Source organism: Charadrius vociferus, unplaced genomic scaffold, assembly GCF_000708025.1.
Source record: "Charadrius vociferus isolate BGI_N301 unplaced genomic scaffold, ASM70802v2 scaffold134, whole genome shotgun sequence".
In the NCBI taxonomy this organism is placed as follows: Eukaryota; Metazoa; Chordata; class Aves; order Charadriiformes; family Charadriidae; genus Charadrius; species Charadrius vociferus.
The window spans coordinates 3922624-3947879 of NW_009648333.1; the positions used below are offsets into that span (position 1 = coordinate 3922624).

Consider the following 25256-nt stretch of genomic DNA (forward strand, 5'->3'; position numbering starts at 1 on the left):
TGAATACCTGACTCTTCTGGATGTCTCTAAGGAAACGGACAAGTTATGTTAAAGTTGTAGGCTTGCTTGGTATGCACACACACATATATATAAGGTATGCCTAAGTAGGTGCATCTAAAGAAATGTTTCTTTTTCCTCAGCCTTTGATCCACTAATGGTTTTAGTTGAAGATGATTCCATCGGTGACACCACAAAACATGTTTAGCCCCATTCTTGTGTTCTTTTGGACTGCTTCTTAATAATATTTTTTCCTAAAGTTTCAAAACTGGGGCTCGAGTGCTCACATGTGTTCTTCTGCATGTGACCACTTCTGCAAGCAGCAGTTGCAAACAGCGGCCTTCTGTGAGCTGCAGCATCTCGCCTGCCTAGCAAATTTCCCAGTTAAAAAAAACAAACCCAACTTTTCTTTTCTTTTTCTTTCTTTTTTTTTCCAGACAATTCCAAGTTAGAAAAAAAATCCACTTATTTCAAGATCACACGGTCTGGATCACCAACAGAATTTTGCATTTTGCCTGATGGGCAATATATGCTGAGGACTGTGTTCTTCCAGGTGTTAGTGTCATTACTTGGGAAAACAAACCCAATACATCTTTTCTTGAAAGTATATTGCCGAACTATTATTTCAATGAAACATCAACAGGAAATTCACAGTGTTAATGAAGGAACATTTTTTTTGTCGCTATTTCCTTTTGTAACTTAGGAATACTAAGAGGTCTTGTTTCCAGTAACCACTATGTAACAGTTTTAACGGAAGTCAATAAAACATAATCGAGGTAGCAACCCAGTTTGCAGAAGCCGATTTATCCTTGAAGCAATCCTTTTGAAAAGTCAACAATATCCGGGGATGGTTTTTTCAGTAACCACACATACGATAAATCAACCTATTTTAGAAAAAATAGGTTCATTTCAAGGGATATTATGAAAAAAAGGACTCACCAAAGGTTCAGCCATTACAACTTCAATTTTCTTTTCAGCTTGAACAGCAAATTCAGCAAAGAGGCTTTTGATGACATACTCGCCAGGTTTGACATCTGGATCAATAGTAATGTTAGACATGATGATGCCTCTCTTTTCCCAGGTGGAAACAACACTTGGAGAAACTCTGCGTTTATTTACTCTGCTGGGTGGCGTGGAGGCTACAGGAAAAAAAAAAAAAAAAAAAGAAAAAATAAGGAGCTATAAATCAGAGCTTCTAAATACAGTGCCTGTCACTTCTTTGCTTTCCCATCCACCACACAGAGGTATTCACACAGTAAATTCTGTAAACCAGGGGGAGGAAATAACTAGCTGTAACATCCAACAAGATTTATTTTTTTTACTTTATTTAGGTGGGAAATTCTACTCAAAGTTGCATAAATGAGTTACAATGTAAACCCTTTTGTTACTGATAGAATGGAAAACTGCCTTATGCCTTGTGAACTGCCCTGTTTTGAATAGAACTATATGATTATCATGATAAAGACTGCATCTTTTAATATCTTGTATCTTCAGTTCAAGTCTCTCTCTCTCTTAGGATTAGTGCTTTCACCTTTATACTGAAATTGTCATGTACTAGGTTTATATATATTTATCCACCTTTATTTTTCTCCCTAAGCACGCAAAAACATCTCTTTATTAACACAGATGCCATCCAATGTGAATTGCAGTACCGAAAATCAGGTATCAGAATTCATTCATACATGGGTTTAACACACACATAACAATTAGAGTAAATAATTACAATTCTTGTCGTGCACACTATAAATCAAAATAACTATTGACATCTCTAACAATGCCCCAGATCTACCCAGAAAGGTTTGGTATTTCTCTAGCATACTCCATGACTGTAGATGTTATTTTTTAATTGATATTAGGAATTGATACTAAGAATTCTTACCTATTGTTATTAAGATTTTATTTTCCTAAGATAGTTGGACAGGGAGCCTAGTTTCAGTCTGTTTTACTGTATTACATACCAGGATTTGTTCAGGTAAGCTTCTTTAAGGCTTTTTGCATTTAAAATGTGAGGAGATGCACTTGGCCAATTTCGATGAACTTGCAAAATTTTTACGTGTTTCCAACTTGTACCTGTGCAATTCCTATTAGCTAAATATTATCCACAACTTTTACTCAAACATTTTTTCAATGTTCGAGTCATTCATGAAAATACTGGTTGCCACGGAGACCAAACTTTTTGTACTTCACTTCGCATCTTCCCAAGTTTGAGTCTCAGCCATTCATAATTTCTTCTATCAGTTCAGAAAGTTACATGTTATGTAACACAGACTTCCTGGACTTCCATTGAAAATAATCACTTATCAAACTCACTAGTGAAGCGAGCAATTCAGCGGGACTGAAAACAGAACAGTCACAACTACCTTAGCCTCTAAACAAAAAGGAAGGTTACCTAGCGGAAGGTTGTGAGTACTACATATGACCTGTGCTTTTTACCCCAAGTATTATTTGTACAAACTCACTGTTTAGTTGGGAGTAATGCCTGTTTTTTTCCTGAACATAAATTGCAGTATGCCGTCTTTGAGGCTGGAAGGACTCGCCAAGGTCACAGAGCTGAGTTCTCAGCAACCAGGGGCACCACCAGAACGGCATGCGAGCACTCCGCATGCCATAAAGCATTTCTGAACATCCTCTAACACTTTGATCTGGGTAACAGAGGTCCTAGAAGACACAGAAGAGCGTGTGCCACACAGCGCAGGCAATGGGAGATCAAAGACGCTGCCATGTTCTAGATCCCCGCGGTGGAAATTCGCTAGATGAAAGTACACAAAGGTGTTCGGAAACAGACCAAAGTGCATGCCGCAAAGAAAGGCGACAACCCAAAATACCTGACTTGAAAGAAAAATTCTTTCTTATCCCATATCTGATGATTGGCTTGTCTCTCAGTACAGAAGAGCAAATCAGTCAGGCACTTTAGAAATATTTCATTTCTCCAGCATCTGTGCTCTTGTCATTCTGAAGCCCCGATGTTTGCAAAGGCAGCTCAGGAAACAAGAGAGATGCATTATATGTCAAGAACAAGAGCACAGAGGTTTGAGGAGAGAAGAGGTGAAAAGAAGAAATATATCCTTACAAACAGAAACACCAATATGGGACTGACAAAACAGAAAAATGCCGCAACACACAGATTTTGAACAACTCTCCTTTCATATTCATCTGCAGATGAACAAAAAAAAAGTCAAGTACCTAAGGACTCCTAACAGATACGCGACATTTCTAGGTAAACAGTTGCTTCTATCCTAAATATGGGAGTTTTTAAGAAAGCTAAAGCTTTGTTCTACTCAACAGACAAATTGCACTCTATTCTATTTTAAATCACATATTGTAGCTAACAGACTGGAAAGAAATGAGAAGTTTAAGTCTCCTTTTGAGAGCCTTAAGTCTTTCTTCTGAGAGACACATTAGCTGTGTCTGGTCAGAAGAAATTTAGCAAAACAGCTGCTTTGACTCCTTCTAGACTCACCTCCTGGAGTATGCCACAATCCCCACATCATCAGGGCTGGGGACTAAGGCAACGTGCCACAGCTCTGGTCCAGCCCACACTCCTGAAGAATGAGAAGCTGGTACTCAACCAGCTCTTCTCTTTCTATAGGGAAACCGAGAATGACTAACCCAGAACTATACCTAGATTTGCTTTATGTTGACAAGTCTTAATAGCGTGTTTACACAATACGTTTCTGTCTCCAGTTTTCAAAAGATGACCTTAAAAAGCCCCTGTCATTTAAGAATCAGGAAAACATTGAGAGCTGATCATCTTCAAAGTACTATCTTTACTTTGCATTAGTAAACTAATCCACAGTAAGAGGCTATCTTAGTATGTTAACTTTCAAAGCTACAAAACAGATCCTTCTCACTAAGGATGAACCCCCACCCCGGCTGTTTAGGCTGAGGTAAACCCAGGCAAATCCTCCCCCCAGGCTCATGCAACAACGCAGAAAATCAACTCAAAATGAGTGAACTGGACAAAAACCTAACCCTGGCACAAAAAAAAAGGAAGCAACTGGACTACAACCAGACCAGCTCCCAGAAGCACTGCAGGTATTTTAATGCAAGGCAGAGGGTACGACCATGAAGCCGGGGGAACATGCTACCAGGACAGCCTTACACCAGCCTGCAGTGCCAGGGACCCCGCTCCTCGGCTACAGTTTCACACAGCCCCCTTCAGATGGCATCAGCTGCAGTACTGTCACAGGATGAGATCCCTCCCAGCCAGCTATCTCCTTCCATGTGCCACCCTCCTCCTGCGCAAGCAAACACAAGCGTGCAGCTGTATAAGTGAACTGAACTGGAAAAGCAACATATGTGTTAGGTTTTTTCCCCAGGTTAATTTTGACACAATCACTTGTCCAATTCACTCACCACATGACCGCACATACGCTTGCGCCAGCACAAAGGAGAGAGTCAACGCAGGGACAGCACTTGCCTTTTTACTCCTCCAGCAGCAAAAGCTGAGTTAAGGTTATCTGCTACAGTCATACACGTTACTAATCTCTGTGCTCACACACACAAACTCTTCAGCTGGTAATAAAACTCCCCCGAAAAACAAGGGAAAAAAATGTCAAACTGAAGCAGTTACAAACGCTGCCACGAGAGGATTACAAATATCTTAGTTTTGCTGAAATGCGCCAGGGTATTCAATAGGCAGAATAAATGACTAGGATTTACTTTCATCTGTGAACTTGCTGAGGACTCTAATTCATGACAGCATTAATGGTTCACACAAATGACTCTTGCCTTGTATATGACAAGTTAGTGGGTTTCTAAAACCAGTGAGTTAGTTAAACACACACAGAAAAAAAAAAAAAACACAGGAGGGAAAAGGGGAGGGAGCCTGACTGTGTTTAATAAGAAGATATATAGTAGTTCCTTAAAGAAAAGCCAAAATCTATTATCAGACTTCTTAACTAGGTCAAACAACATTATTATCTGGTATAATTATGTTCAGTGGGATTTATTTACTCATGAACTTGCAATCGATAACACTGTAAGAAGGGTCTACATGGTTTTTAAATAGCATGTTTAATGGGGAAAAAAAAATCTCATTACACGACAGGATTAAATAATTTCTTTCTGCTATTCTTTGCCATCAAAGCATAAGCCATTCCCTGCTCTTAGCTGCCAGAGAAAATTTAAGTTTCAAACATTGTTTTGAAGCTTCAAAACATGGACCGTTTGACAGAACTTCAGATTAAATCAGGAACCAAAAATCATACCACTTGCTACAGTTCAAAACAAAACAAAACAAAAAAACTACTTTCATAAATCGCTTGAAAACACTGAGCGTTATTCACTTGAAACAATATCCTGTTTGTTTGCTCTGATGCGAGCTAGTGCTACGTGGGAAATCTGGGAGCAAGTGCCGTAGGAAATCTCTGTTAAACAGTATTGTTTGGTTGCTAGGGCCACACCAAATTGTTTGGATAGTTTCAAGGAACAGTATAACAATACAAAGGATAATTAGACAGACAACATACTCCTAGGTCAAAAGGCAACACGCCCTGATGTATGCTAATTGAGAAACAAAGTTATTTCATGTTAAACACAAGTGTCCAGAAGTAGGAAAGGTTACTTAATACCCCAGTTGAATATTCAAGAATGCCGTTTTTACCATCCTGCTTCTCTCTGTATAGCCCAAACGCATCAAATAATTGAGGATATAAGTAGTGTCCTATTTACCAACAAGATTATTCAGGATTCAAACATACAAAGCAGGTACCAAAATGTAACAAGAGCACACCAGCCTGTGACACTCATGACTGCATTTTACTTCACGGCTAATATGACACGATGATTTCTACCTTTAATACACTGGGTTTGGTACTACTTTACACTCAGCCAAGTGTTGACACTTCGTATGTGCTTTAAATAGTCCTTCCTAAGTTTTTCATGTCTTTTCCTTTAACTGACATTTGCTTTCAGTTACTGCTGTTTCTCAGGAAGTTGGAATGGTCGGAATGAAGCTAAACCTTCATCAAGTATCTCCTCTTTTATGAAACCTGAAAATACATCTAGAATTATTTCATGTTTTTTTAAATAAGGTATCCAACTATAAAATCAGGATACTCAACACACTTTTGAGAGGGCCTCCACAGTTTTAATCAAGCAGATCATATTCTTGGTTGCTGTTTTTATATTTGTTGCTAAGGGAGTAAATCATTTTATACAGCTCACATGTGATCATTAAGGTTTTTATTATTATTTTTAAAGCACACATAATATCACAGGTACTTCAAGTTTCCTGTGATACCTGTTGCAGAATAAAGTTTGCATATCCAACTGACAATATGAAAATTCCCAAAGATGGAAAATACTTTAATTAAGCTTGTCTTCTACTCTGATAAACATCTAGAACATTTCATCCTGCCTCACAGAAGTGGTATTAACATACACAAACCCCTGTCTGTAACAATTGTTAGAGTGCTTCATAGCAACAAATCTTCAGTTATTTTACCAAAGGAATCATTATTTTTTCCTAATAAGGGTGTCAATGCTCAAGAGATGGCGACCTATCCAGTATCATCCCAAAAACTTATGAGCAGAGCCAAAAAGTTAAACCTAGGTTTCTTGTGTCCCAGACCAGCAGTCTGTTTTCTAGGGCAGACCACTTCTGCAATACCTTTATCATTATTTGACAATTCTACAATTCCTGTAGACCATCAGGTTTCCATTGTTTCCAACGTCTCCTTGCTCATATCAGTGAAAAAAATCTCATTCAATGAATAGACCTTGTGATTTGAATGAAATGGTGAACATTTTTATGAAGACACCGAAGTTCAACATATGCTGCTCTAATAAGAGATGCACATTCCAAATCTTAGCCTCCAGACTATAGACCAATATAAAGAAAGAGCCATTCTTCACGTAAGTCTCTTGGATTTGCTTTCAGAGTAGCGAAGGGATGATGCAGTTGCTATTCCTTTATCCAGCCAGTTTACCTGGGTTGCTGAAGCACGTGGCAGTCAGCACAGCAGACCAGTCAGGTCTACTTCACTGGGTTTTGTCCAAACTATGCACCACTAGTGACAGTGCACGGAGTCTGTCTGTGAATTGAATTTATTACTGCCTTACTAGCTCTAGCTGTACCGAAGCCCAGCTGATCTCACCAACAGCTAGCACCGCTGCACACGCGGCTCTGGCCGGTTCCTCGGTTCGCCAGCAGCACGCAAGTGCCAGAGTCAGCAGTCTTTGCGGAGATGGTGGATACTTCTGCATTATACTGCATTTATCCAGATTTTTCCATTTATTTCACGAACACTCCTTTACCAGCAAAACGTTACTCATTTTAAATTGTGCTAATAGGTTACAATAAAAGAGAAGGAATTGCAAACTTGTGAAATATATACTTATTTTAACCACTTCCAGTTTTATATAAATGCTATTCCAATCTTTTCAGAGATACATATTATTGTCAATAATGTGCTTAGATGGACGAAGATAATAAGCTTCTGCTATATGCCATTTATGATGCATTCTTAGGATGCATTTTTTAAAAAATACTTAATAAAAATAATATTCTTGATACCGGTATGGAAACCTGAAAGTGAAGAGAGAGGCATAGTAGCCTCCTGACACCATAGCCGTGCCACTTTACAAGATAACCTAAATGTGAATAAAATCCATTGTTGTTGCCGGTGAAATTATACATCTATTAAGAGCCACTAACCACACAAATTTTCATAGACTATGTTACCTAGATATTCCTTTGCTTCACATAATATACACCTACTGATCGGTAACACCACAAATAGAAACACAGTGGTTAAAACTGAAATCAGTCCAAATACATTAGAATATATATGACCAAGAACAAAAAAATCTGCTCTTTTTTCCTGATTTCTCATATCTTAGTCTGGATACACAGTTCCTGATGAACAAACATCCTATTATTTTCAATACAGACTACACAACAACATCCAATGACATGAGGTATGGCATTCTCCCTTCTCTGCGTTGGCTGTATACAGTGAATTATCTTTAGGAAATGTTTAACAAAGGTCATGGCTTCAGATGTCCAATTATGCTACATGAACAGGCAACGAGAGCCACTATCTCATTAACAAGCCACATGCACTAAGAGCCCAGATTGCAAATTTTTATTCACCTCTCTCTCTTTCACCAGTCTTGTGAATTTGATGAAAAGAATTAAATCACCAGCAGTAGTAGCTGGTACTTCTGTCATGCATTTACGAAAGGTCACATGTTAATAAGATGAATGGATTACCCACCTGTGAAGTAGAAACAGGCTTAGGACTGGCTTAGGTCAGCGGTATGGTTCAGTGTACTGTTTGTAAAGCCAAGTCAAAACTTTCAGTGAGAGGAAGTTATATGTGCATTGATAACACCCCCACACACACTCCCTACCCCCGTGTCTACATCAGAACTTACATTTTAGTTCTGCGGTAGAAACACCTCCCTATTGACAGTTTATCCAAGGAGCTTCGCATATGTTTATATTATATTTTAGCTAAATTCTGAAATAAAGATACATAAAAGAATGCTATGAGACATAAAAGAATAAACAGAAGATAAGATTATTTCAACAAGTAGCCACATATGGCTAAAATGTGAAGGATGCCCTGGGAAGGCACACAGACAGGAAAGTTTTTTGAGTGTATTGTGGGAACCGGTACTATGACAACTGAACTTATATTTGAACTCAAAAAACCATAGAATAAAAACCTCACAGAAATCTTCTGAAGCTTAATCATACAAATATTTTTTCTACCCCCAAATACGAATATACCTTCTTTATGGAAAGTTGACTGACTCAACTAGGAGATCAGTTGCCAATTCGTCTAGTTACAGGTACGTACATGAAGCTTGTTTTCTGCTTTCAAAGCCTCTGAAAACACAGGCAAGAAATTTAATATTGCCTTTCTCCAGAAAACAATAATAGAACCATTACTTCAGCTCAACACAGAGACACAGCAGCAATTCTAAGGCTTGAATTAATATCTGGCAATATCTAGGTTTCTAGGTGTCTGGGTGAGATTACAGTTCCTTAGCAGATACAGTCTTGCCGCTACTGATGATCTCAAATTTGAAGTTCTGCCTTGCAACTAGGTAGTTTTGTCCTTTTTCACTACTGCTGTTAATATCTCTGACAATTTCATTCATAAACTGAAATATTTAGATCTTCATTTGGCATAATGCTTTCTAGAAATATAACCAGTCTCCTGCAAAGGAGAAAGCAAAAGAGAAATATGTTTCAGTAATATTGCTTCAAACTTATAAGTGGTATATTTTGCAATTTAAAAAAAATGAACCCAATTAAGTATAGAAGAAAATTTCTCCTCCATCTTTTCCACACCTATGAACATGGTCTGAGATATGTGAGGTCAGTCCCCTGCGTGTGAAACAGGTAAGTCCTTCAAGGGTCTCTCTCCACCGCTTCTAAATTCCCCATCACCAAAATCTTCTGAAGACTTTTTGCTATATTCTCTGCCACATAGCACCTCTCCCCCTTTTTTGTACTAATATTCAGACACTCCTTGAGGAAGTATTGTGAAAAGAACAATAAATTCTTCTTGCCTAGCTGCTTTACTGGCTGAGCAAATTCTAACCACCAAATATTCCAGTCCCTGCATGGGACTTCATATCTTGCAGTCTCTTCCCTACCTTATTTTGAGAAGTCTCAAAATAAAATAGGTATATTATTTCTTCCATGAAACTCTACAACAGACAAAGATAAAACAGATTACAGAGATAAAATCAGGGAAATAATTTTTAAATATTTCTTTTGCCTAAACTTAGATACATGAGAATGGAGAAACTGGGCTGCGCATTTCCTTAAATAAATCCTACTGGCTTTGCCACTTCTTAAATAGGGACTACGCTAGTCATTCCTTTTACCTTTACACACAGGTGAGAAATAGCAACCCCGCAAAACCTTCTTTCTAAACCTCTCTCATCTGTGGAAAGCAGCACCACTACTAAATTGTGAAACACCGGTTGAAGTGTTTATACCTGAGCAAAGCTTTCTTTTGGGTAAAAAAAAAAAAAATCACAGCAATCCTTAAAAATTGTTACCAGATTAACATATTATCCTCATACTGTATCTAGAAAACCTGCTTCTCTATAGAATTGTGACTGAACAGGATGAACAACAGCCATGTGCATTACACACAATCACCTAAATCAGATGGGTGGGTATTTTATATCTATGGAAGGTAGAAAACACAAATAGTTTGATTAAGAAATGTAATGCTTGGAAAATAGGTCAGATCTGACATTCAGGACAGTGTCAGGACATCCAGGGCAGCCAGTCAGAAACAGACTATTAGTCCTTGCTGGGCTCTGTCCACTGAGAATGTCGGACGAGAGAAGCAAAGGCTACAAGCTACAGTCTCAAAGATATTTGCTGAAGCTCACCTGATCTCTCATACTATGTAATTCTAACTTACTTAGTACGAGATGGCGGTGCAGAAAGTCCCACCTGTGGTGCAAATAACTACTTTTGCAAACAAACAAAAAAAAATTTAAAATTAAATGAAAAAAAAAATCACTTAGAGGTATGTAAGACCAATTTTACATATTTACATTTTTAAAAATCCTTAACAACATAACAGCTGGGACATAGATAATGAAATACTGGCTGAAATTGCTACAAGCATATGCAAGAAGTACAAGTCATTATGTGAATCACTTTACAGAGCCTTTTATGGTAGAACATGCATGTAGATTATTATCAGACAGGAAAAAAAAAAAGAGGAAATTAAAAAATAATTTTAATAGCACAAGATGCCAAAAGACCAAACCATACACATTGGAAAACAATGTGATAAAGCACAAAAATTGGACGGGGAAGAGGAAATCAGTTTGAACTCAATTGTCTCGAGTCCTGCCCAGTCATTCTTGATTATGGCATGCCGTCAGGAAATCCTGACCATTAAAGTGTCAGACCATTAAAAATGTAGTTTATGTAATTCCTTTTCTAGAACAACTGCCAGAATAGAAAACCTCTTCAAAGAAACCATTTTAATTAAAAATCCTACTTTGAATTTCACAGAAACCTTCACTTAGAAAGACACAAAATTTATTTCATAGCATACTTCCAAACTGCTAATATATTTAACATGCTTTGCTTCACTGACAGAAAGCCTTCTCACGCAAGAGCAGTTTAAAAGAACATAAAGGATAAGTCTCTTTCATGTGTCCATAATCTAGAACACAATCCATCACATAAGGAAGTAGGATAATGGCAGGAATGGAAAAGTTCAGTGCTATAAGTTAAATTCCCAATGGTAAATTTCAGAAATGTTTTTACTGTCCTGAAGTTTTACACAATTGTAGCTTTCAATTAAAATTGCACCTATAATAAAGCAAGTTAGACTCAACATATGACTTTCTGTTGGAAGACAGTTCTGTAATCAAGTTGCAAGCTTCTCAGAGAAAAGATGCCACCTTGAGCACCTATCTGTTACCTACTGTTGTCTTTCCCAGTAGACTTATTGCGAAGACTTAACACAACCCTACTGTCAAAATACTTTTGCACCGCAGTACAAAGGACTAGTGCTGTGTTGCCAAGTAACAGAGGTATGTATCCTGGTATCTCAGTTTCCTTCAAAACACTGAACTATAATAACTGAGTATATATAACCGCCAAGTTTCACGCATTTACAAATTTTGTATTCCCTCAAAAGAGTAATTACATAAGCATTAAAAAAAACCCTAAACTTGTTTCTTTACTTTCTATACCTCAACGTTAGGCTTCTGCAGCATTGTAAGTCATACCTTCAGTCACGATGCAAACACAGAAGCCATTCTATTCCAGTATGATTAAATTGCAAAAAAAAAGCTTCCACTACTAATTTTAAAGAGCAATATTTGATGCTCATTTTTTATTTAAAATTATTACTGCAACGGGAGTAAAGATGACAACTTCCTTTTGAATATGGAGAGCAAGGATAAAGTAGCGTAACTTTGCTTCTTCTGTTAGTTCTTCTGATCCACCTGCCCTTAGGAAAATGTAAACCAAGCCACCACTACGGCTGAGCTAGTAGTATTCCCTGGCTTTCAAGGGGATCTATAAACGCAGGCTCATCACCATACCAGTCATGGTTATCATGCTTTTAGATAGTACTGTGCATTCATGTAATAGCCGAGAGGCCGTAAGTTGCAAAAGCGCCGCACATCTTTCCTTCACTTGTAACTCCTGGAGTCAGAAGGACAACTGGAAGGAGCTCAGATCAGACGTCTAGCTATCTGGCATCAATTCCAATCATTCGTGCCATCCATTTTTTCTCTAAACACGAGCAGTTAGAACTTTCTCTCATGATGTAAAAGCTAAAAATGTTGACACCATCGCATGGCTCGCTGCTGGACTCCCAGCCTGGCTGCAGCATTTACCCAAACTTCACCAGTAAGGACCCAGAAGTAAAGGTATCCATTTGAGCCTAGCAGCTCTTCAGAACCCTATCCCCTGTATCAACGTTTTTCAGTATTTTGCCACTAGCAGACATTTTTCTTTCATTTTTATGGTACACTAATTATGTGAAGTGAAAGACAAGTGCAAACTAAACTCTAAATCTAAAGCTTTAAGAAGTAGTACCTAAAAAACCTTAAACTAAGGCAAGAAGATAGCATCAAAGCAATACAAACACACTGACACATGGGCTGCGCAGACAACTTAATTCTAACACTTGTCACTGCAAACACATCATCTATGGTGAGTTTTTGTTTCCTTTTCATACATTAACAGATACATATACAGCACACACAAAAAATCTATCAAGTAACAATGTCAAAGTGATCACAGGCATACCTTTGTTAACCAGCAAACAGAAAAAGAAACTTAAATACCTTCTCTCATCTTTCCTAATCCACATTTCTCTGGAAAAACAAAACTCCACATCCTCAGTTTGAAGAATTAAGGATATAAAAAAACCCTATTGATGCACTGCACTGAAATAAAAAACAAGGACAATATTCCAAAAAGATGGTGTCAGAAGCCAGCAGCTTTTGCAGAGTTCTCTTACTGAGCACAACCCAAGGTAGTTTGTTTAAACACCCCTCCCACTGCCTGCTTATTCTTTCCTTGTGAGAAGAGGGCAATTCCAGCTCCCCGTAGAAAGAGGAAAAGACTTTTCCTCATTATCCTCATTATGCTCATTATCCTCAATTATCCTCATTAATGTCAAACTGATATCTTTCCTGAGTAAATGCAAAAAGTAATGAATACTGGCAGCTTTGCTGTAAAAAGATATTTTGGAAAAAGACTCTGGAGCATCAATTATAAAATAACCAGTAACTTCAAATCATGTATCACTGAAAAAAACCTAAAACCTATTTTTAAGAATCTATAAAGATACCAAATTATTTTCTTTTCATATGTTCCATATAAGCATTTAATATTTCAGATGAAAAATATATCTACAAGTTAACGCTCAAACACACTACATTAGCCCAGACTGGGTCCATTTAAAGAGCATTTTCACACCTTTGTAAGTAACTGCCTAGTGAGGTACTCAGAAATATTATAATGGTATTTCTGATCCTAAGGTACAGTTTGAAAATTAAAGTGTTAGATATAGACACAATGATTAAAAAAGGGAATAAACAAATACATTTGAGCACTGGCATACGCTCAAGTATACACAAATCAGGGTTAGAATAAGTCTCATGCATTAAATATCAATTTCAGGAAACAACAACTGTTCCATGCTCCGATTCTGTCAGTTTTGCGTAGTAATCCTCCATATGAACATAGGAGCTGAAAAGGGAAATACACCCTGAAGACTAGCTCAATGTGTCATGTTTAACAAAAACAAGCCACGGAAGGGGAAAAAAAAAAAGAAAAAAAAGAAAAGAAACATTTTCAAAAGCATATTCTTACAGCAAGTTTGCTAAGGAGCCAAAACAAAACAACAAAAACCTTTCTCCCCACCCCCTCCAAGGTAACCACCTAAATTTAATTGTCAATGATGAGAAAAAATCATATCCAAACATATTCCCTAAAGTTTTCTGCCCTGCACTGAGGGGATCAGCTCTTTCAAAAATTCTGATGGGTTTCAGTTCCCAGTACAACTAACAAGTCCTTTCACTGACCAAGCTCTACAGAAAAACAGCAACGTCAACTACTGAGGTGGTGATGGTCTGGGATGTCTATTTCCATTTTTTCTTGGGGAAAATGTTTGATGAACACGCAAATTAGCAAACATCTAGGAGATTCAGGATTGAAGATTTAGGATTGTTCACTAGGTCACTCATCCAGATTTGGTTTGCTTCTGTGGTTAGTGTGGGAACTGTATTTTGAGGCTCCTCAGCACTTTTTAAGTCTTTAGCAGCATAAGGTAGCACCGAGTTCACATGAAGCCCTAGTTAACAATATTTTTTTTAAAAGTAAGCATGAGACATTTGTCTTTCTAAACATACCTTCTGAAGAAATGTATCTATGCTAACTGCAAATAAAAGTAAACTAAACTAGCAAGAATCTGAAGTTGTGCAACTCCTTAGAAAAACAGAGGACAGCCTTCAGGGCTTTAAGTCTTCAGAGAAAGTGCAAGGGCACAGCGCAAACCTGGGGAAAAAAACCTCACGTAGCATGCAGACATACTGCAGGTCAAACTGGACCTCGGTAAGAAGACAATACTAAATGCCATGCAGTGCTATTCTTAGCCACCATAAACACACCAAGCTTTCAGAGTTAACAGCTCCTTTGTCAGTTCCAGGGGAAGAGACTAGTCACATCTGAAATAAAAATAGGTTATCATATGCTTGTCCACAGAACTCCAAAATACATGGCTAAATTGGTCATTTAAAAGATTTGAGCTCTATGTATTGGAATTCAAAGGAAAAAGAAAAAGCTTTTTTCTCCTACCTTCCTCAACTTTAACTTTTTATCTAACTTACTTCAGAAAGTAGTTTACTTTCTCCGCAATAAGAACCTTTAGCTGGTTTTGATACATTCTTATAAGCTCTAAAAAGCACTGCAGAGAGCTGTAACCAAGAGGCTCAGTCTGGTACAAGCGGAAAGGTCTGGCTGTGGAGGCACCAGGGGATGTGGGGCTCTCAGCGTGGCCTGCGTGAACGACACCCGGATGAGCAGGTCATGGAGACACCCCCACATCTACTTGCAGTTTCACAACACACCCAGACCTGGAGACAAAGAACCACCACAAGTCAGAGCAACTCACAGAGGTGGGACAGGATGGAGATGCTGATCACTGCCAGCTCCAAAAACACATATCCAAAATCTGTTGGCAATTGAAGAAGAATCTGGGACATGAGGAAAACGTGGCGTCTGGCATTCTTACCTCCCATACCATGGCTATGGATTCCAGACCTAACAGCCGGACACAAGCATCGTTGTGCCTTTTTGCTGACAGGACACCTTGAACACCCCTGTCCTGGTGCCCGGCTGCTGGACGGACCTCTTGGACACATGCTCTGGGGCTTGAGAGGCTGTAAGAGCGAGTGAAAACTCTTTTTGCTTTCAGTTCTTACTTTAAAGAACGTATCCTTTCCCTCTTATATAAGGTCTCACATTTACATCTGCTATGTGGTTTATACAATGCTGCAACAGTATCTCCTACAGTCTCCTGATGAAAATTAAATAGTAGGATTCGTATTTCTGTAGGAAGACACAGAAAATATCCACAGTCTATGAGTAAAGTAACAGAAGCTCGCCTACAAAATGAATTGTGGTAAAATCTGCTCTGAAGTCTTCCATGCTGATGGACAGGAATAAAACTATGTTTATACATAAAACCGTATTTTAAAGAGAGCAGCCTGTAAGGAGGTAGTACAACTGTATCGCAGCTGCATTCAGAACTGTAATCATTTTAATACGAGCAGGTTTTGAGGCTTGAAAAGTAACTAAGCCTCTAACTGTATGCACTAACACCAACTATGGCTTGGTCACTAACAACACAAGCAGTATTTGGGTGGTATTTAGAAGACTATACAGTTTACCACAAAGACAGACAGAAAGACAGAAGAAATATACTGGAAGAAAAATATCAAACTATTAAGATTCTGCTTTAAAAATTCTCCAATGTCCTGCCGTCTTCAGAAACAGAGGGTAAAAATTCCTAGTAGAGAGTATCACAAAAAAATGGCTCTGTAATCTATAATGCTCCTTACTACTGTTACATGAATAAAAAATAAGGTCACTTAGCTTACCGACCAGAATTAGCAAAGACAGCTAGCCAATGCCACCATCTTCCAAGCTGCCATATATAACTATACTGGTAGCATTATTTTGAAGATGGAGCGATACTTGCTTCATTTTCCCTCAGGTATATTATTACCAAAATTGGTTTTGTGCGTTGCCCAACTATTCCCACTCAGGCCTGGAAATCCCAGCTTCTCTGGTCAAGGTTTTAGACCTCAAGCTTCCTCAGTATATCAAATTTACACGGGCAGAATCTGTATGTATCCCAAGAAACCATTCCCTCATTAATCATTCTACAGTAATAAAACACAGATTAGATCAACAACAGAAGGAGAGAGCAGGGAAGCAGCTGCCTGGCCGCGGTGGGACCGTGCAGCTCAGTCGGGGTTAGGGCCTCAGAGGAGGGAGCGCGCTGGTGCTGACACCTGGAAGGAGACCAAATGCAAACCATGAAAGGATAACGAGCTCTGGCCTCTGCCGAGTTACACTCTCAGCCAGTGACCTAGAAATTTGAGTTTCACATCCAGAGCTCATCGCTCATCATCTTCCCTGATGATGCGGCGTTTAAGTTGGTATGGTCCTGCACTGACAGCACCATAAAACACCACACTGTTTAAATCATGCTATAAAAGCCCGTTTCCCTTCTGAGCTGACTGTAAGTTTGCTAGGCCCGCAAGAATGAGATGACTGCTTTCTTCCTCTGCAGATGGAGAGCAGGAGGCAGTCGGACCACGAATGCGCTGCTTCTCCACAGCCACAGACAAAACTCAAGGGGAGGAGCAGCGTTCCATCTCCAGAAATATGTTATCAATACCCTGTTAAAGCAGCTGCACTTGGCAAGAAGCACAGGACAGGAAAACAGGGAAAACCATCACGGTTTTTTCCTAATTCTAGATGCTGATGACAACGTGCAACCCTTCCTGAGCCTCTGCTCCCTCAGTGGAGTCATAACACAGACCGCACATGAGCAAACACCTTCAAGTTAAAAAGACAGACCAACGCATTTTAAAGGTTAGAAATATCCCGTCCCCCTCTCGCAAGACTTTTTTAGGTAAGACACACGCAAAGCACACACACGTTACAGTGCCATTAACTCAGAAGGTTAACTCTGGCCTAGCCCACAGCTTCTGGGCAGTACTCCCAGACAGCAGGCATTGGGGACTGAACCTCCTGAGAACAGTAACCCTGTGGAGAAAACCCTGTCAAGGTGCTCACATTCATGGTGCTCTGTCACCTCTCCCGGTCCCCAAATAGCTACAGCTACTGTAGCTACAGCTACAGTCACAATCACTTGATCACTTTTTGGCAGTCAGTCTTCATAACCTTCATCCTAAAACTGCAAATATAAAATGAAACCAAGTAATTCTCAAGGACTTTGACACAATTCTTCTCAGCACCATTAATGTAAATGGTCTTAGGAAAAGTAAGGAAGTACAGAAGATACATGAAAGCTTGAGAAAGAACTAAAAAAGTGCAAGAATGTATTTAATAAGCCAGTATCTCAACTAAAATTAATTGAGGAATCAGTACTTCCTCACCTCAGGTCTTCAGAATAAGTGGTGCAGTGTTGCAATAAGTTCTGAAAACTTGCATCTCCAGGAAGACACCAGTTTGGCACAGCGAGATTCAGTTTTAGTGAGGCTGAACTTCAGCTCAATACGCTTCAAAAAGCTTTCATGCTCAGTAGTGGCATAATTCACAAATTTCACCGCATTTTAGATAGTGAAATCCTACAGGCTTGCTTCCAAAAATACAGAACCAATGTCTGCACGCTTCCTAGGGCACTCCCAGGCCCCATCCTGACACCTCCCCTGCTCGGTTAAACAACTTACGTTCTTGTTTCCCTTATCCTCTCCAAGATGAGCGCTCTAATTTTCCAGTTACAGTACCCCTTTCAGGGATAATACAGCCATAAAAGACAGGCACAAACTGTGACTCTAAATAAGTAAGTAAAAATTATGCAAATGATCCTTTGAACAGTACTACAGTGACAAATGCTAGGAAAACTTTTAATAGTGGAATCACTTTCCTTTTGGTCACCTTTTGCCATATTTGTGAAACCTGGTTTTGCTCAACATACTTCTTTCAGAATTAGTTACACACTTTTACTTTCTTTCCTGTGGAGGAATAATTATAGCTTGAAGTACCCTTTCAAGGTTTTTAAAATTCTTCTTTAAGAAGAAGGGAAAAAAAAAAAAGAAGAGAGAAAAAACTCCAAAATCTTTTTCATCCATGCACTTACTTTGGATTCCTCCTTCCTCTTTTCCTATCCTGTTAATTTCTGAAGAGAGAGAGGTTCAAAGACAAGAATACCCCTACAAGCAGAAGAATGAACAACTCCAATATCCCCTGATCAGTCTTTCATGGGTTTCTGGCCACAGTGCCTTGAACGGCTATCAAAAAACATTTGAACTTCTCAGCCAAACCTCAGTACATCTGGGTTAGCTTCCTTCTTTCTTTGCTTTGCTGTCATAAAAACGAAGTGCCAGTTGCCAGCCTGTCTTTTTTCCAGGACGAGACCTCATTTGTAGCTGAAGGAACAGTAAAAATCTGGTGATATTTGGCTCAACTGCTATGTCCTGCTGACAGCCGGCACAAACAAGATGTTAGAGAGAAAAAGGAGGCAGGTTTCCACTGAGACGTCAGACACTCGGTTTTCTAAGCCTAACATTGGCTGCATTAAGTGTGGCTGAGTAGTTACTGACCGGTGGCCCTGGCATACCGGTATCCTCACAAACACCGCAGTTCCTGACCTGAAGATCCTACGTTCTAGTTCAGCAGCGTGATCGAAGGAAGCAAACGGGGATGATGAATAATAGAAGCAAAAGGAAGAAAATCAACAATTCCTAAGGCTACTTATGCTGCTTGGACAGCACTGTGAATTTAACAATTCTCTCCAATATCCACTAATTTGTTATCATTGATTTGCAAGCCTTTAAGGCACTCTATACATCTTTCTAGACCAGCATTCCGGTCGGTAGCAATTGTCTACAAAGTAAAATTCAAAAAGTAAAGTTGAAAATATCCCCAAATCACATGGCAGCTGTGCCCGATGGGCAGAACCAGAAGAGTCATTTATACTTCCCATGCTGTGCTTTCCTGAGATCTCTGAGAAATTAATTACTCCTAGAGCTTGAACTAATTCTTGAGCAAGAAACTTATAAATATCATTTTAAAGGAAAATTTCTATTTTAAAAGCTTGGAATGGTTCTTCTTTTAAACTCTTAGTGATCTACTTCTGAGGCTACGTAAATCTGAAGAAAAGTACTCATTCTCCCCCTTGGATTTTCAAAGACTTGATTCTTAAGAGAAGAATGAGAAAAGGTAAAGAGTGAGGAAAAATTTTTATATACCTGTTGTTTTCTACTACTACTTTGAAAACATTATATACTCATTGGTAATATTTATTCTGAACTGAGTAAAATCTGTCCTGCACATACTGTTTTTCTTGTTTGTCCTAACTATACCTACTTAGGGCATCTGATGAAAATAATTAGTCATAAAACATGGAATTCTGTAACTGTATTGAAACATTCTCCACCTCTGGCTTTTCAACAATCACCATATTTTAAATACTTCTTCATCAGTCTGCAAAAAGTCCTGGATTTGCCTAATGAGAGCTACCAATGCAAAGTCAATGATATCAAGTTCATTTCTTTCTATACTTTTTTCAATAATTAATATTCTAATATTAGAAGTAGTTAAAACAAAGCAATTCTATGCTTTAACATTTTATTTTCTTCTGTTATTGCAGCTTGGCAGCCTACTATACAAATTATATTTTGGTAAATTTCTCCCAGAAAGCAGTTTCTACCAGACCTACTAACGTAAACCTTTGCTTGTGACATTCACACGGGCAACTGGTAATGTCAGAGCTTAAACACTTAATTCATATTTATAGTAGCATGGCCCACTGTCTTTTAGGTTCTGAGTGTCCCTTTGGTTTAAATGGCCTTTTCCTCTTTAAGTTTAAATTCACCCTAGCATCATTACTCTTTGTAGAGGAACAAGGAAGAGTATTTCTTTCTATACAGGGTAAAACCTGTAACTATATGCAAACAGGATATAATATAGCAAACAACAGTTTTGTTCCACAGCGTTCTAAAGTTGGCAGTCACCTTTCTAAATAAATAAATGCTGTTTTGTCAATGATCTCTTAAAAGCTATTAAATCTCTAGTGTCTGAACCTCTCCCCTTCACATACAAAGGCACCAGAGCTAGAGTTTTAAAAAAAAAAAAAAAAGTCAGCAGAAATGGGGTATTTGATATGGGTTGTTGCAATCGGTTTATCTGGAGCTTTCCTGAAGTCCATGCAGAGCATGCAGTTTATTCCAGCAACAGTAGCTGACAGAGTGGTTTGCATTTGGGGCACTTTCTCCTTTCAATAGCATTCTCTTCTGCAATTTGAATCATTACAAAGTCTAGTTATGGGTTTAGCAAAAAGTATATTGTTTTAATAGAAAGAACACCCCAAAGGAAAGCTCATTCTAGCATATCTATGCCTGATGAAGATAAATAATGTATATCCCAACACATAATGTACTTAATACAACGCAGGCATCTTATTTAAAAATTAACACGAAGAACCTCACACATGACAATCTTCAAAAAAAAAAAAAATCACAGTTCAAAGTTTTCCATGTTGATGTACAGAAAAGTCCAAAGTAAGGCCCAAAACATAACACATCCTTATCTACTTACAACTGGTAAAAATCTGGTTACATATACTTCCCTAATGGGCATCCATGCCCTTATGCCAAATCTACACAAGAAGTAAAGAAGTAGACTGTAGGCATCAAACAGATAAGGCAGGGGAAAAGCACACACATAGGTATGCATGTTTAGCAACAGTGAAAGCTACATCAACTCCAAAACACCCCGAAAATAATCACACAGCTTCAGTCACACAGAAAAAAGATAAGCAAATATAAAGAAGGCTTCTATGCAATACACGTGAGAAGCAAGGCTCAGCTGAGCTGAGACACCCACCCACATCCACCAAAAGAGGCCACCAGCCTTTCACTGCTAGCCAGGTGGTCCTGACCCTTCTTTTACACCAGCCCTCAGGTCCACCCTCCTTCCCTTGAGATGATTCAGTTGGATAATTTAACCAAAACCAATCTCTACCTTCCCAAGAAAGGATGTAATGACCCAAAACAGCTCACTGAAATGATGAGACAAGTACTGTCGTTGGCAGGTGACAAGGTGGCAAGGCTGCACCGCTGGGGGCAAAGCCACCGCTTTTGGCAAAAGTGCTGAGCTCAGCCATCTTATGAAACTTCCCTCATCTTCATCCTGCTCACTTGGCCCACATCTAATGGAGTGGGACTGAAAAAGTTTGACAACTTTAGAACTTTCACATATGTATACTGGGTATTCTTCAGCTTCAGGATGGTACATTGGTTTGACTGGTTTGGATGATCTACTTATAGCCCAGTTGTCTTCTTCCAGCCTATATCCATTTATAGACCTTGTTATTTCAACCCTACCCTGAAGCAAAATAAAACTAAAAAAAGCTATCTTCTCTTTACATAGCAGATTTCACTACACAGAATGTTACTGGCATTTCGTTTAATTGAATGTATGTCAATACACCATACGTCACAAAATGCAATGACTCATGATCTGATGTGCCCCAAGATGTACTGCACAAATGGCCATCATTGAAGACCACCTAAGTTGATAAACAGGACCAAATATGACGGTTACTCTCCATAATCCCTTTTAAAAAAAAATAAATTGACACATTCACATTTTATTGGTAAGTTACTCTCCATAATCCCTTTTAAAAATAAAATAAATTAAATTGACACATTCACATTTTATTGGTTGATTAACTACTGACAAAAACTTGCTTTTCCCATGACAACTGCCAGGCTGTGGAGAAGCCATCATAAGCAATACGTCCCATCTACAGCAAACAAACTTGCTGCTCCAGCAGTACAGGGATCTGTAAGTACATTTACTATCACAAAGTATGCTTAAATACTTTTTTTTTTTTTTAAGAGTGGAATTTAGTAGCTTTTTCAAAACTTCACATAAATTTGGATTCATCTTTCATTCAGAAGTTTCACTTTTCAGTACGTCAAAACAACTTGGGAAGATATAATCATAAGGAAAAATTGGTACATTCTCTGGAAACAGTCTATGGAGTTTTGGTATACAAGGTAACTGCTAACTGTCATGATTTTATGAAGTCAAAGTTACAATTAACAAAAACCTCCTACAGAAAGACTGAACACATTATTATTTGGGATATTTAATGTTGGAGAAATAAACACCCTACTTGATATTGTACTTATTTAATTACTACTATTGTTTTAGAAGGCACCAAAAATAGTGAAAGTAAGATTTCTCTTGGTTGTGAAATAACACTGATTTTGCCACTGGAATGTAAAATCATCATTAAAAGATGTCTGAAAGTTCTCTAGAGCACTGTACTGCCACCAGTAACTGTTAATCCAAAGGACAGTTTGGAGGAGAAGCAATCACATAACAACTCAGGCCATTTTTTCCCCAGGTTTTCTTTTTCTTTGCAGTTTAACAACTGCTGGGAAAACAAGTTGGAATTTATCATACAGTAATGACTCCAAAAATATAAACAATTTCTCTTTTCATCGCTTTTAAAAAGTGTAATCCACTAGCAAACTGCAACAAAAGGAACAAATCTGTTCTTTTGCTAAAGCCATGAGCACCTCCACATGTGCTCTGCCTCACCCCATCTCCTCCCAAAGAACAAGACCAGCAACAAAACATTTCTTCCACAGTTCTTCGTATGGTCCCTTTTCACATACGTTCCTATCATGACATTGTATGGTGATCTCACCTTCCTAATTTAAATTACAGTTTCGTTGCTGTCATGAAATGAAAAGCCACAGGATGAAAATGAATCCATTACATCTACTTTATTAAATACTATATTATCAGAGCAGAACCTCTCTTGAGAGCCAGGAGTTCATTTTTGGTTGGTAACAGAGGAAGCAATCTTCAGTCAAGCTAATCCTATGGGAAGGTAAGCGATTCTTCACCTCCAAGTGCTTTTTTCATTCACAGAAAGAATGATTCAGAAGTTTCTGCCAGGCAGCTCCCCAGTTTTCACATCCTTGTCAGCACCTGGCAGCCGTACCTCCAATAATTCACTTCCTTTTCAAGTTGCTCCATTTCTTTTTGGTTTTATAACACATTTGCAAAAACGATCTGCTGTACAGGCAGATAAAGCTTGCTGTCCTGCCATGCCTTCGTTCCCAGGCTCACAAGTGTAAGGAACTTGAAAATCACTGTCACATACCCTTAACAAAAAGAGGGCCAAGGGCAACGACCTCAGTGTAGCTTTGGCAGGCACGATGTTAAGAGCAGCCCCTTTCTTTTAACTGGTACGAATTCCTGAAATATACGCAGGACATCTGAATGGATCCAAGCAAGCCGATATGAGAATCTCATGAAGCACCTCCAACACTGGTTTAGCAGAAGAAGGTAGGGACGAGTCCAAGGACAGAGAAGCACCCACAGGACAGGTGACGGACCGCAAATGCAGCACAGCAACGGAAAGCTGTGTATTTGTTATTAGAAAGATAACAGATACATTTTTGGTCCCTTTTTTATTAATCCAGAAATAATTATTTGTTTCTGAACTAGACGAGATTATTAATACAGTAAATAGTAGAAACACAGAAGAGCTTTTAGAAAGCAGTAATGGACTCATGTTTACTGGAAAGCAGTTGTTCCTGTCTAGGCTGTAAGCCCCACAAATACATGCATAGTTTTGATTAAAACACGTGGCGTATCTTACAGAAAGGTTTTCATTACATAATGCTTTTCATTGTAACCAGCACCACATTTGTTTTTTGAACGCATATATTGCATTACCGAGAGTAATTCTCATGGCACCCAGATTTCCTTAACCTTAAAGTAAGGTTTTTGTGGACAAAATACGAGAGCTTTCTTACACCAATTGATATAAATAACCATCAAAATGACTATTTTTGCTACAAAATCAGAAGCCTCAGAAGAATGGTGAAACAGACCACATATTCAAACTGCAATGGAGTAAACAACAGAATCTGTAATTTTGAAGAACATTAAGGTGCATTATCACAACGAAGATTCATTCCTTAAATACCATGGAGCCAAGGAACCTGAGGACAAGCCAGTACGAAGCCTCCCATTATATCCACAACTTCAGTAAGCAAATAATTCTTAAGCAGGAACATCCTCACTTCACTGTTGGATTAAAAGAACATTCCTGATTCCATTTAAAAGGAAGTAATGCCTAAAATTGTTGGCACAGAGACAGCATTCTGAAACTAGGCCATATGAATGTCACTTCATTGTTGTTACTGAAAGAAAAAAGATCAACTACAATAAAACCTTAGCCAGCACTGCAACAACATTATGCCAGCTAAGCAACCCCTTAACCAGACCCATGGAGCTTTGCTGCCTCTCCGTTATATACTTAAACACTCTCTAAAGATGCTTATTTTAGCGTATATGGAAATGCATGCAAGCATGCCCACTCCTCCTCTGAGGTTCTTTAGTATAGGAAGTTCTGAAGTTATCGTATAAACCATAAAAAGTAGCATTTGCATATGAAAATTGCATGAAAACAAAGGAAAACCTTTCTGAATTAATTTCTTAGCATATGCACTTTTAATGAATTTCCAAACACATACTCAACATAATTATTGCGTAATTCCTCGTTCTGCACATGCTGCATCACTTGATTGGAAAAAATTTTAGGAAAAAAGCAACTGCCTTGCCCACTCAGCTCAATTCACTAAGCTCTCCATGGGAATCGCAACACTTAAACCCGGTACAGGCTGCACAGAGAGGTCTGCTCCTGGCCGGTCTGCAGAGCGGAAAGCCATCGGAATGCCATTCTCACATGCTTACAGAGCAGAAGTGCAGCTACACCGTAATCATGGCAATTTTCACAAATGGAGTGACAATCGTGGAAAAAAGTGAAATAAACCCCAGCAATCTAATCTGTGAGCACAGAAAATTAGTTTGTTGGCAGATGATCCAAGTACCACTTCCTGACGAACGAGTCAGGAAGATCTTCCTCCGCTGTGCTTACATAACAGAGGACATAAAGGAGAAAATACAGCATCGTATATAACCTCTTCTCAGATACCCTTTCTTATTATTATTA

At 38.6% G+C, this 25256-nt stretch overlaps 1 protein-coding gene across 1 annotated transcript in view; it reads right to left on the reverse strand.

Annotated features, from left to right (window-relative positions):
• Positions 1–25256, reverse strand: part of FRYL (FRY-like) — a 142903-nt gene that overhangs the window by 100569 nt on the left and 17078 nt on the right. Inside the window, exon 2 of the mRNA XM_009884974.1 lies at positions 937–1136. Coding sequence (XP_009883276.1) covers positions 937–1136 — 200 coding nt within the window. The remainder of the gene's footprint in view (positions 1–936; positions 1137–25256) is intronic.